Source organism: Myotis davidii, unplaced genomic scaffold (genome assembly GCF_000327345.1).
Source record: "Myotis davidii unplaced genomic scaffold, ASM32734v1 scaffold248, whole genome shotgun sequence".
NCBI lineage: Eukaryota > Metazoa > Chordata > Mammalia > Chiroptera > Vespertilionidae > Myotis > Myotis davidii.
Genome location: NW_006299220.1, coordinates 1140030 through 1152039, shown reverse-complemented (window position 1 = coordinate 1152039; position 12010 = coordinate 1140030). Strand labels below are relative to the sequence as shown.

General features: G+C 39.2%; 1 protein-coding gene across 1 annotated transcript in view; it reads right to left on the bottom strand.

Annotated features, from left to right (window-relative positions):
• Positions 1-252: 252 nt before the first annotated feature.
• The window catches only part of GIPC2 (GIPC PDZ domain containing family member 2), a 67922-nt gene continuing 56164 nt past the window's right edge, over positions 253-12010 (bottom strand). The window contains exons 5-6 of the mRNA XM_015571099.1: positions 6490-6571; positions 253-581 (exon numbers count right to left, since the gene is read on the bottom strand). Of these exons, the coding sequence (XP_015426585.1) occupies positions 430-581; positions 6490-6571 (234 nt within the window). The 3' untranslated portion in view covers positions 253-429. The remainder of the gene's footprint in view (positions 582-6489; positions 6572-12010) is intronic.

The window sequence follows — 12010 nt, the reverse complement described above, 5'->3', positions numbered from 1 at the left end:
CAAGCTAACATAACAAAATGAAGATGCTATGAAGCAAATCATACTCCAAGGCTAATTTTCACAGCATTAAGATTTTGCAAAAGAACTACAAAGCTATTGCAATCAACTACTTACATGTAGAAAACCAAACATGGGTATTAATGGGGAACAAAATTATCTATCCAGAAACATTCCCTAAAATTTACTTTAAAAATAACTTTTAAATGATATTAAAATTGATCAAATTTTAGGTAATTTATCTTAAGCATCCTATATATTCAATTGCATTAAAAAGTACCCAGAAATCAAAATTATATTTCAAAAAAAAGAATGTATTCCATACACATAAAAACCAAACCAGTGTCCAAAAACAGCCTTATAGGTTTATTTAAAAACATACACACACGCACAGGAACAATGGTTCATTTCTCCAGAGATGGACCAGCCACATCATAATCCTCCTCGTCTGGCATCACTAACGGCTCCCCAAACATCAAAGACAAATTCATCTGGGAACGCAAAGTCTCCAAGAGTTTTGTCAAGTGCCACGGCGAACTCATCTGGATTACGTTTGTCCTTTCCAGCTTCAAATATTGTGGTAGCTATCAAAAATAGATTTTAAAAATTATTGATACTTGAGACAGCATCAGAGGACTAAGAAAAATAGCACCAGAAAATTTACTTTCTAAAAGGAACATGCATAGTTATCACATATTTCTAGTACAAAAATCATATATCCAAGTAGCAATGATATTTTTTAAACGATCTATCCACTATACCCAAGTTTGCAGTTGCTACCGCTGCCTTCTCTGGAACCATCGATTTGTTGTTCCACTCATTTTTGCATTCATTGGTTGCTCCTTGTATGTGCCCTGACTGGGGATCACACCCATAACCCTGGTGTGTCAGGACGATGCTCTAACCAACTGAGCTATCCGGCCAGGGCTAACAGTGCAGATGACTGATGCTCTTGAATAGTGAGAAAAACAAGGACACTGATGGACACTGAATCAACCAATCTCTCTCCCTTTCTCTCTCTCTCCATCCCCTCCTCTCTCTCTCTCGCTCTCTCTCTCTCTCTCTCACACACACACACACACACACACACACACACGCAGCTGTAAGAAAATGCTTGGTACGTGGTTTTCTAGTACCTCAGGAAGCTCAGTAGCATTGTCTGGTGTACTGAGCCCAGGAACACCTTGTTCAGACTTGGTCTGATCTCATTTGCAATCTCTGGTTTGGGTTCCTTGGTCACAAAATGAGAAAAATGATGATTTAAAATCCCCATACAATACTCTGACAGCCCAAGCTGTATAATCTCACTCATACACGCATGCTGGCACACAGAGGAGAAAAGTGAAGAAAAAGTCCTACACACAATATAGTCCCAGAGTTGGCCCCAAGTCCAGTTATACATCCCTACGTGTTCTCACTCCAAGACCATTATTACTAGTAATAATTAGTAATGATCATTGCTATGAACGATAATAGCTATGTCTATTAATTATGATGTGAGAGAAACTGTATACATATTAGAATGCTTTGACAACCCTATGAAGTTTTTATTGTACCCATTTTACAGATATAGAAATTAAGACTCAAAGTTTAATAATTTGCTCAAAGGCAAAAGCTTCACGCTAATGAAATTAGGACTCAGACTCCCTATGGACTCTCATTTTTGTGCCTCTCATCAGACATTTGGTCAACAAATATTCAGCAAGCATTTACTATGGAAGAAGTACTATGGTAGGAGCTGGGATTAAAACCTGAGTAAGATATGGTGCCTTCAAGAAACTCCTGATCTTGCAGAAGCAATAAAAATACCAATTAGGCAGCTTCATAACTGTGTTGGAAATATTGTGTGTAATACAGTGCTCCATAAATCTTCTAAAAATCAAATTTGCTACAAAATTTTTTTTATATATTTTATTGATTTTTTACAGAGAGGAAGGGAGAGGGATAGAGAGTTAGAAACATCGATGAGAGAGAAACATTGATCAGCTGCCTCTTGCACACACCTTACTGGGGATGTGCCCGCAACATGCCCTTGACCAGAATCGAACCTGGGACCCTTCAGTCTGCAGGCCGACGCCCTATCCACTGAGCCAAACCGGTCAGGGCTGCTACAAAATTTTTAACAGAAATTGAGAATGCAGCATGCACTGAGCATGTCATGAATTTTTGCTAATACCTAAAGTATAAACATAGATTTGAAACATCCTTACAGGAGAAATAAACTGGCATGATTATATTCTTTTTCATAAAAGACTGTATCTCTGATTTAAGAGAAATGCAAAGGAACTAGGAAAAAAATATCACATTAGCATAGCCACAGCTATTAAAATGCTTCTCATCTGTTAACAATAATACATTTGCAATACACTGCAATGATATTTAACAACTGAATACAATTTGGGGCCAAATACTCCACTAACAGTAGACTTGTTATACCACATGTAACAGCTAAGTGCTGACCTCTTGTGGCTATTTCAAGGATATCTTTATACCGTTACCAATACTGAACAACTTTTACATTATTAATGACACTTATTTTGGTGATACTGATCAATCTGCATTTTCCACTAAGTTCTTAAATACTTAAACAGAACTTCAGACATACAACATTACTGCGGGTGGAAAATCTTGGTATCAAAGTGTCAGAATTGAATCTCAGCTCTTAACATGTTAGCTGACTTTGAACAAGTTATCAAACTTCTCTGAATCTGTTTTAATGAAATGGCACATGGCAGAATTTAGATAAAGATTAACCACCAGCAGCCCTAGCTGGTTTGGCTCAGTGGGTAGAGTGTCAGCCTGCAGACAGAAGGATCCCTGGTGCAATTCTAATCAAGGGCACGTTACCTGTGTTGCAGGCTCCTCCCCGGCCCGGGCTCTGGAGGCAACCAATCTATGTGTTTCTCTCACATTGATATTTCTCTCTGTCTTTCCCTCTCTCTTCCACTCTTTCTAAAAATCCATGGGAAAATATCCTTGGGTGAGCACTAAAAAAAGAAAAAAAGATCAACTACCACCATTGTTAATTTAACCTTTAAATCTGTAACTGTATCTCTTTCTATGGAAGGTCTTCAACACTTACTTTCCCTAAGACTTTTCATAATGTCAACTCATGTCAAACAATCCACATGAGTCAAACATCAAAATAGAGCCAAGGTAGTTTCTTTTAATGAAATCTATTTCCAAAACTTTATTGGCTTTACCTGAGAAGGATAACTTTTTATAATATTTATTGTTTTAACGTTACTCAAAAAAGAAAAATCATCCTAGGAAGAAATGTCACTATCTTGATTAAAATACCATTTATCATATACTTTTAAAAGAGCTAAAAAAGACTTTATAGGAAAATATGACTTAGAAACTAGCAATCAGGTTTCCTTACTACACATTTCTGGATCTCTTTATAAATTAGAAATCTAAAAAGTCCAAAGTTCTTAGAATAATCACCAAACTCCTAAATTGATATCACCAGAAAATATTATAGTTCTATATACAAATTACACTACATCTCAATATTCATTAAGAAATTTATATTATACAATTTCCCACTAAGTTAATGTTTCTCTCTCATCAATGTTTCTATATAAGGTCTTAATTCACAATCTTCCAGAACCTTTTTTTTCCCCAATGGGTAACATTCCAAGGCAGTAGGTCATTTGAAAAGTCATAGTTCACAACTTAACTTGATAACCAAACAGAGCACTTTTATCTTCAGGGTTACTTGGTCCAGAAACTCATTTGAATTATTTTTCATTTTCAAATAGTAAATACATCCCAAGGTGTTGATGTTCTTGTTTGGTTTGGTTTGGTTTGGTGTTTTGTGGGGGTTTTTTGGTTTGTTTGTGTGGTGGGGTTTTTTTTGGGGGGGGGGAGGGTGAGGTTACTGTTTTGTTTTTAGATATTTAATTGCCATATTACTTTTTAAATTTTTTAGTATAAACTCACATTAACATCTCCAGAATAACATAATATCAGTGTAATTTTCATTAAGAATTAACATTTCAAGTCCTGCTGGCATGGCTAAGTGGTTGAGCATCGACCCATGAACCAAGAGATCACTGGTTCAATTCCCAGTCAGGGCACATGCTGGGTTGCGGTTTGATCCCCAGTGGAAGGCATGCAGGAGGCAGCCCATCTATCAACGTTTCTCTCTCATCAATGTTTCTATCTCTCTACTCCTTTCCCTTCCTCTCTCTAAAATCAATAAAAATATTTTTTTAAAGAATTAACATTTCTGAAAACTAAGAAACACAGGGAATACAAATAATTCATCTGTTGAAGCAGTTGCACATTTGTGATTTACATATCATGTTAATTAGATCTGAATGAGAGAAATTCCTAATTTAACAATGTTTGCATTCTTCAAATAAGTACTTTCTTTGAACTTTACCTCCCTTGGTGACCACATTGCTAATCATGTACAATGATAATGACTATTCATGTCATTGGAGGAACCTGCTACAGATGATTACTTATGATGGGATTTCTATTTAATTTATAAGAAATTTGCAAGGAACATCTAGTTCCCTGAATAGGTCAGAGTGAAAGAAAATTGATTCTTCAAAAACTGATTAATTCATTTATAATTACTTGTAGCACTGCCCAATGCTCTTCCTTATATACTGTGTATTTTTAATAACAAAGGAGCAAAACTAACTTACTGAACTATTCCCAATTTATACTTAAATAACAATAAGGCTTATATGTAAAATTAAGTTTTAAAGTTGAGGACTGTTTTAAGTTTTCACCTGTTAAAAGTGGGGTTCTCCAAAGTTGAAGGAATCAGGCTACCTGATATCAAACTACATTATAAGGACATAGTCATCAAAACAGCCTTCCTCTAGCCCTGGCCAGTGTGGCTCCGTTGGTTAGAGCGTCTTGCCATATACCAAGAAGTGGCCAGTTCCATTTCCAATTGGGGCACATACCCAGGTTGCAGGTTCAATCTTGTAGTCAGGGTGCATGGAGGAGGCAACCAACAGATGTTTCTCTCTCTCTCTCCCTCTCTCTCTCCCTCTCTCTCCCTCTCTCTCTCTCCCTCCCTCATTCCCTCCCTCGCTCCCTCCTTCCCTTCCCCTTCCTCTCTCTAAAATCAACTTTTTAAACACTTATTTAAAAAAAACAATTTATTAAGTACTTGATGCAACACACACCCAAGCACACACACAAGGATGCATACAGGCACAAACCCCACCACTAAGTACACATATACTCTCCCCCACCCAGCAGCCAACTCCCCTTCTTAAGGAAATATTTCTCTTTCTTCCTTCATAGAAGGCACCAGGGCTTTCACAATCTCACCCTTTGTATTTCAGAAATTACTCTCAGCCTGAGAGGTGTGACCCAGACCTAACCATCCCCCTAGCCTGAGTGACTGGATCAGTGGACCAATCAAACCAATCAGAGGCGATCCTGAGCATTTTGTTTGAATGACTTGGCAAAGGCCCGCCCTCTTTTCCATTGTGTTTGACACCAAGATGTAGCGGGTGGAGCCATGGCAGTCATTCTGAGGTCATGAGGGAGGGCCTGAAGCTGCCAAGGGGTACCATGGGGGCCTAAAATGAAACCAGAATGGAGACAAGAGAAATCACATCCTGATGATAGCATGAGAACTCTGGATCTAGCCATTCTTGAAGCCAGAATCTACTTCTGGACTTTTCAGTTACAAAAACCAATACATCCTCGACACACACACACCTTATTTTTTCCTTAAGTCAACTGGAGTTCAGTTTGTTGTTTTATTATATATAACTGAGAAAGTCTTAATTGATAAATCAAGACTCTGACATCCTAATGGTGACATAAGAAATACCCAGAGGGCGTTGCCCAGCCGGATTGGTCAGTGGTTGAGCGTGGACCTGTGAACCACCTGGAGGTCACAGTTCGATTCCCGGTCAGGGCACATGCCTGGGTTGCAGACTCAGCCCCTGGTGTGGGGCCTGCAGGAGGCAGCTGACCAATGATTCTCTCTCATCATTGATGTCTCTCTCTCCTTCTCCCTTCCTCTCTGAAATCAATAAAAATACATTTTTTTTAAAAAAATACACAGAAATTCACTGCTCAACTGCCCTTATCAGTCATACACCAGGTTTATTTATCATAGGGCTTCATTAATCTTATAAATGTGCACAACTTCAATATAATAAACATACAATGTAATAGATGTGCAGCTAATATGTCAAATAATACCGTGTTTATGTATCATTTACAAAATTCTTTTCATATATATTTTTAAATCTATAAAATAAACCTATAAATAAAAGTTTAGAACTGTTAACTTGACTCTAAGTTTTCCCAGCTGGTAAGTGGGAAAGGCCAGACCTTCTTTTCATTATTCTTCATTATCTCTATTTTCATTATGCTTTTCATTACTATACAATTCCTTTTCATCTTGAAAAGTATCATTGACTATCAATGCAAGAAAGATACAAATAAGCATTAAGTTCCATCAAATTAAAAAATAGAAGACTTTTTAAAATAGTATAATCTTACCTAATTCAATATCTCGAATTCCCATGTATGTCTCAAGAAGATCATCAACCTTTTCAATTGCCTTAGCATTGTTTTCAGAGGGCTTTATCAAAGAAAAGAGAAATAAGCTATTACACTTGATATGAAATCCCTTGAATGTCAGGACACACATAGGGGGAAATCTGAGGTAGAGCCAGTTTATGGTTGTTTATTTCAGCTAATTCGAATGGAAATATATCTAGAATGTGCTCTGCAACTCAATACAAATCTTCACAATAAATACTTATTTTTAGTGTCAGTGTTAAGTGTCATGGATTCAAAGAAAGGCCAAGAACACAGTCTCCAAGCAGCTAACAATCTAGAAGGGGATACAAATGTAAAAATAAATAGCTATATGACAATAATAAAGATAATTTTTAATGATATTTAAGGTACAGAGGTATCATGGGGGAAGTAAATTTAAATCTCTAAGAGTCATGGACGACTTCAGAAAGAAGGTGACAAGCATTGTGTTTTCAAAGATAAGCTGGAGAGGGTGCTGCATGTAGAAGGCACTAACTACGCAAAGTCTATTCGAGGTCGTAGAGTTTGATCCAGGAACTTCAAAAAGTCCACTGTGATGAGAAACACAGTGGCAAACATATGACTAGATCCTAAGGGGTCCTGGGTGCCATGGAAAGGGCTCTGGTCTTTGTCCTGCAGGCCAGAGTCTCCAAACCTTTTAACAGCTCACCCCAAGATAAAACATTTCTGAACACATACCCTTATTGGTAACCTTTTATGTAATTGTGTTATTTGCAGTTTTTATAAATTATACACATTGTATTACCATATTAATCTATTATGGACATTATAAAATACACACACAAAAAATGTTATAAGGCCCTAACTAGTTTGGCTCAGTGGATAGAGCATCGGCCTGCAGACTGAAAGATCCTGGGTTTGATTCAGGTCAAGGGCACATGTCCGGGTTGCAGGCTCGATCCCCAGTAGGGGCTAGCAGGATGCAGCCAATCAATGATTCTCTCTCATCATTGACATTTATCTATCTCTCTCTCTCTCTTTCTCTCTCTCTCTCTCTCTCTCTCTCTCCCTCTTTCTCTGCCTCTCCCTTCCTTTCTGAAATCAATAAAAATATATTTTAAAAAAAATTTATAAGGATAAGGTCATAATGAAATATTTTTAAAGTAAACTTTTGTCTTATGTTTTAATGTTACTAAAACATTTCTGTTCTTCCTAAAACTTTTATTCAAAGTTTCAGTGACTTGCAGTATATACAAATATCAAATCATTATGTTGGACACCTCAAACTAATAGAATGATATAACTCAATGTTTTTTAAAAGTTTCAGTGAAAAACATGATTGGATATACAGGTTGGGGCGAAAGTAGGTTTATATTTGTTTGTATAGAAAATACAATCTATATATATAAAAGCCTAAGTGACCGTTACGACCAAATGACCAGGACAACAACCAGTCGCTATGACCCGCACTGACCAAGATGCTCAATGCAGGAGCTGCCCCCTGGTGGTCAGTGCGCTCCCACAGCCAACCTCCCATGGCCGACCAACCTCCCACGGTCCCTCCCCCAGCCAGTCCCTCCCCCCAGCTGACTACCCCTATCAGCCCAGTCAGGGCTGGCTGGCCAACCTCCTGCAGTCTCTTCCCCTATCCCTCCCCCCGGCCGGCAGGCCCCAATCGGCCTGACCTTGATTGGGACAGGGCAAGGTGGCCCCAATCAGCCCTAATTGCTGGCCATGCCTAGGGACCCCACTCATGCAAGAATTCGTGCACCAAGCCTCCAGTAATTAATAAATATTAATACAAGAATAAACTGTTTAGCATACTCACAACTGTATGCCTACTTTTGCCCCACTCTGTATTTTATTACACTTTTTAAATCTTAGTTTTATATTTAATAAAGTCTTGTTTTATGCTGTTTATTTCAATACTTGATTTTAAATGGCTTCATAGTTGAAAAATAAATGCCCAAAGATGTTAAATAACTATGACTGCAAGTGTTAAATTCACGATTATATTGTAAAAGATTCATAATACTTTTTTAAATATATTTTATTGATTTTTTACAGAGAGGAAGGGAGAGGGATAGAGAGTCAGAAACATCGATGAGAGAGATACATAGATCAGCTGCCTCCTGCACATCCCCCAGTGGGGATGTGCCCGCAACCCAGGTACATGCCCTTGACCGGAATCAAACCTGGGAACTTTCAGTTCGTAGGCTGACGCTCTATCCACTGAGCCAAACCGGTTTCGGCCATAATACTTTTAATATTGTCATAAATATACATTGCTTTGTAGTCTCAAAACGTTTATTGCCAATAAAATTTTATTTTTATTTCCTTGAGGATATTGTTACAACTTTCTCATATTTTTATTTATATTCACTAAGCCTTTAAAACAATAACATACCATACCTCACTCTTGCTTTCTTTACAGTGTCTTCTGAATGGTCAGTGTAAAGCAACAGGCTGTGCAAAGTAACTTAGGTGTTTACCTCTGTATCTACCCAGCCATTGTGTGAGTGACTGTAACAAGCATTACAGAACTTCCCATACAAAACAGCCACAGGATTTCACTATTCTAAAAAGCTCTTGAGCTCATCGCCTTTCTTCCATTCACATACTGATTGTCTGGGCAGAGCTCATCTTTTCTTTCCTTTCCTTCCCTTTTCTTTCCTTTTCTTTCCTTTCCTTCCCTTTTCTTTCCTTTTCTTTCCTATTATATACTTTTCTTTTCTTAAATGAGATATACTTGACATAACACTACATTAGTTTCAGGTGTACAACACAATAATGGGATATATGTAGGTATTGCAAAATCATCACCTCAATAAATCTAATTCATATGCATCACCACACATAGTTACAACTTTTTATTTCTTGCGATGAGAACTTCTAAGATCTACTCTCTTAGCAACTTTCAAATATACAGCACAGTATTATTAACCACAGTCACCATGCTGTGCAGTACATCCCCAGGACATACTTATAATTGGAAGTTTGTTCCTTTTGTTCACCTTTACCCATTCTGCCCATCCCCCACACTGCCTCTAACAACCATCGTTCTGTTCTCTATGCCTTTGAGTTTAGGTTTGTTTTCTTTTTCTTTAGAACCAACATATAAGTGAGAGCATGTGGCATTTTTCTGTGTCTGATTTATTTTACTTAGCATAATGCCCTCAGGGTTCACAAATGGCAGGATTTCCTTCTTTTTTAAGGTTGAATAATATTCTCCATCTTTTCTTATTTGCAAGGGTTTCCTTTTTTGTCTCTCTGCCTACCATCTTCCCTCTCAAACCCATCCTGCTCAACAACTCATCCCCCAGAACCAAGGGATTTTTCTAAAATGCAAAATTGTGCTGCTCCCCTATGCTTCCTAAATGGACCCCCCATGATCCATGGACCCTCACATCCTGACCCAGGCCTATACCTCCAGCCTCACCAACCCCACCACGAACTTCCAGCACTCACACTCCAATCCCATGGACGCCATAAGGCCCCCAAACCCATCATTGCTTCATGCCTGAACACTCTTCTCACCACCTTGAACTGATCATTTCTTCTGGAAGGAACTCTCTCTGACCTCCCCTCTCTCCCCATCCCTGACAGCAGCTTTGGGACCTTAACCCTATGGCTCTGGTGTGTAATCACTTCTTTTCATTTTTGTCTCCTTTTAAAGGAAAGCACGGTCTTTGTTCATCTTGGTATCCTATCACCAGCACCTGGACCATGCCTGTCTCCACAACATATATTGAATAAATTAGATGGAGTATTGTTCACAAAATCATCATCACAATAAGTCTAGTTAACATCAGAAGTGGTGCTAGGTTATGAGGGGATTTTTTTTAATCCTATAAACCAGTGGTTCTCAACCTTCCTAAGGCTGTGACCCTTTAGTACAGTTCCTCATGTTGTGGTGACCCCCAACCATAAAATTATTTTCGTGGCTACTTCATAACTGTAATTTTGCTACTGTTATGAATCGTAATGTAAATATCTGATATGCAGGATGTATTTCCATTGTTACAAATTGAACATAGTTAGAGCATAGTGATTAATCACAAAAACAATATGTAATTATATATGTGTTTTCCGATGGTCTTAGGTGACCCCTGTGAAAGGGTCGTTCGACCCCGAAAGGGTATCGACCCACAGGTTGAGAACCGCTGCTATAAACCCTTTAGTGTTAAGTTATTTGTATCAAATTTAATGTTAGCACCAAACTAGCTTTTTCCTTCCTTTATGAGCTATTTTAATTGCCCTGTTTAATGAAATAGGCTGTGCGAATAGGAATGGAGTTTTAGACGTTTATCTTTGAATAAATCTTTCCTACCTCCCCACATGGATCTTCAGCTTCTCTTCATTCCAGTAGCTCATACAAAGCCGGTGTTCAAAAATATTAGCCATGTTAACTATCAGAATTCACTTCTCCTGCAGTGACCTGGAGCTTCCCCTGCCACCCCTGCTTCCTGTGCAGACCAGCCTCATCCCCCTAACTGCTCACTGTGAGCGAGCTCCCACTATTGATCCATTCTCTTACATGTTCCTGACTCCTACTGAGGTGTGTTCATTCATTCAATACACATGTACTTGACTTCAGCAATATGCCCGGTAGTGTGCTGGGCACGGGAAAGGTAAAGACTCGGAATGACCAGAAGTCACTGCCCTGGGTTTTGGTTTTGGTTTTTCACATACCTCATCATATCTCACTTTCAAAATGCCTTTGACCCTCCAAATCTCTTCATTGCCCTTTGCCTCCAAATCAATCCTTTCAAACATTCAGGACCAAGTCACCTGACTCAAAATCTTCCCCTAGATTCCCCCAAACTCACAACACCCTGGGTGACTCAAACATTCAGAAGGATCATCTTGGCCTCATGGTTCCTTGAGTATCTGCCCCATCAAGCCACCCCCATGGCTGACTCTGACCATGGTCACCCACAAGCTCTGGGATCCTGGTCTGTAGAAAGATCCTCCTAATGGCTCACCTGTCTCCCTCTTTTGCTCTTCAAACACCTGGGGGATCCTCGGACAATAAGCGTACACAGAGGGACCAGAAGGGGCCCAGTGCCTGGGCCGCTGCCTGCAGAAGCCCCCTGGCCTCAGACACCTGCCTCATCTCCCCTGTGCCCACAGGGCAACCGCCACATCACCGCTGTCTTTGCTGCTGTGAGTGGCCTGGCCTGCCGCTTGCCACTTCGAATCCTGCCCCTCACCCCTGCTGCCATCCTGGCCCACCCTTCCTCCTTCCATTTCTCTCTTCTACTTCTGGTGTTTTTCACTCCAATACTGACCCAGTTAATCAGTGAAACCCTCCCTCTGCTCAAGCTTAAGTGAATCATTTGTTAATTCATTAATTCAGCAAAGATTTGAGCTCCTTTGATGTGTCAGGTACTATTATTCTAGGTGCTGGGACACCACAGTGAACAAGACATGTGTGCAAAGGAGCCAGGCAATAGACAAAAAGGAAACAAGGAGGCAATGAGTCCTATTGTGTTTCCTGCTTTGAAGAAAAGTAAAG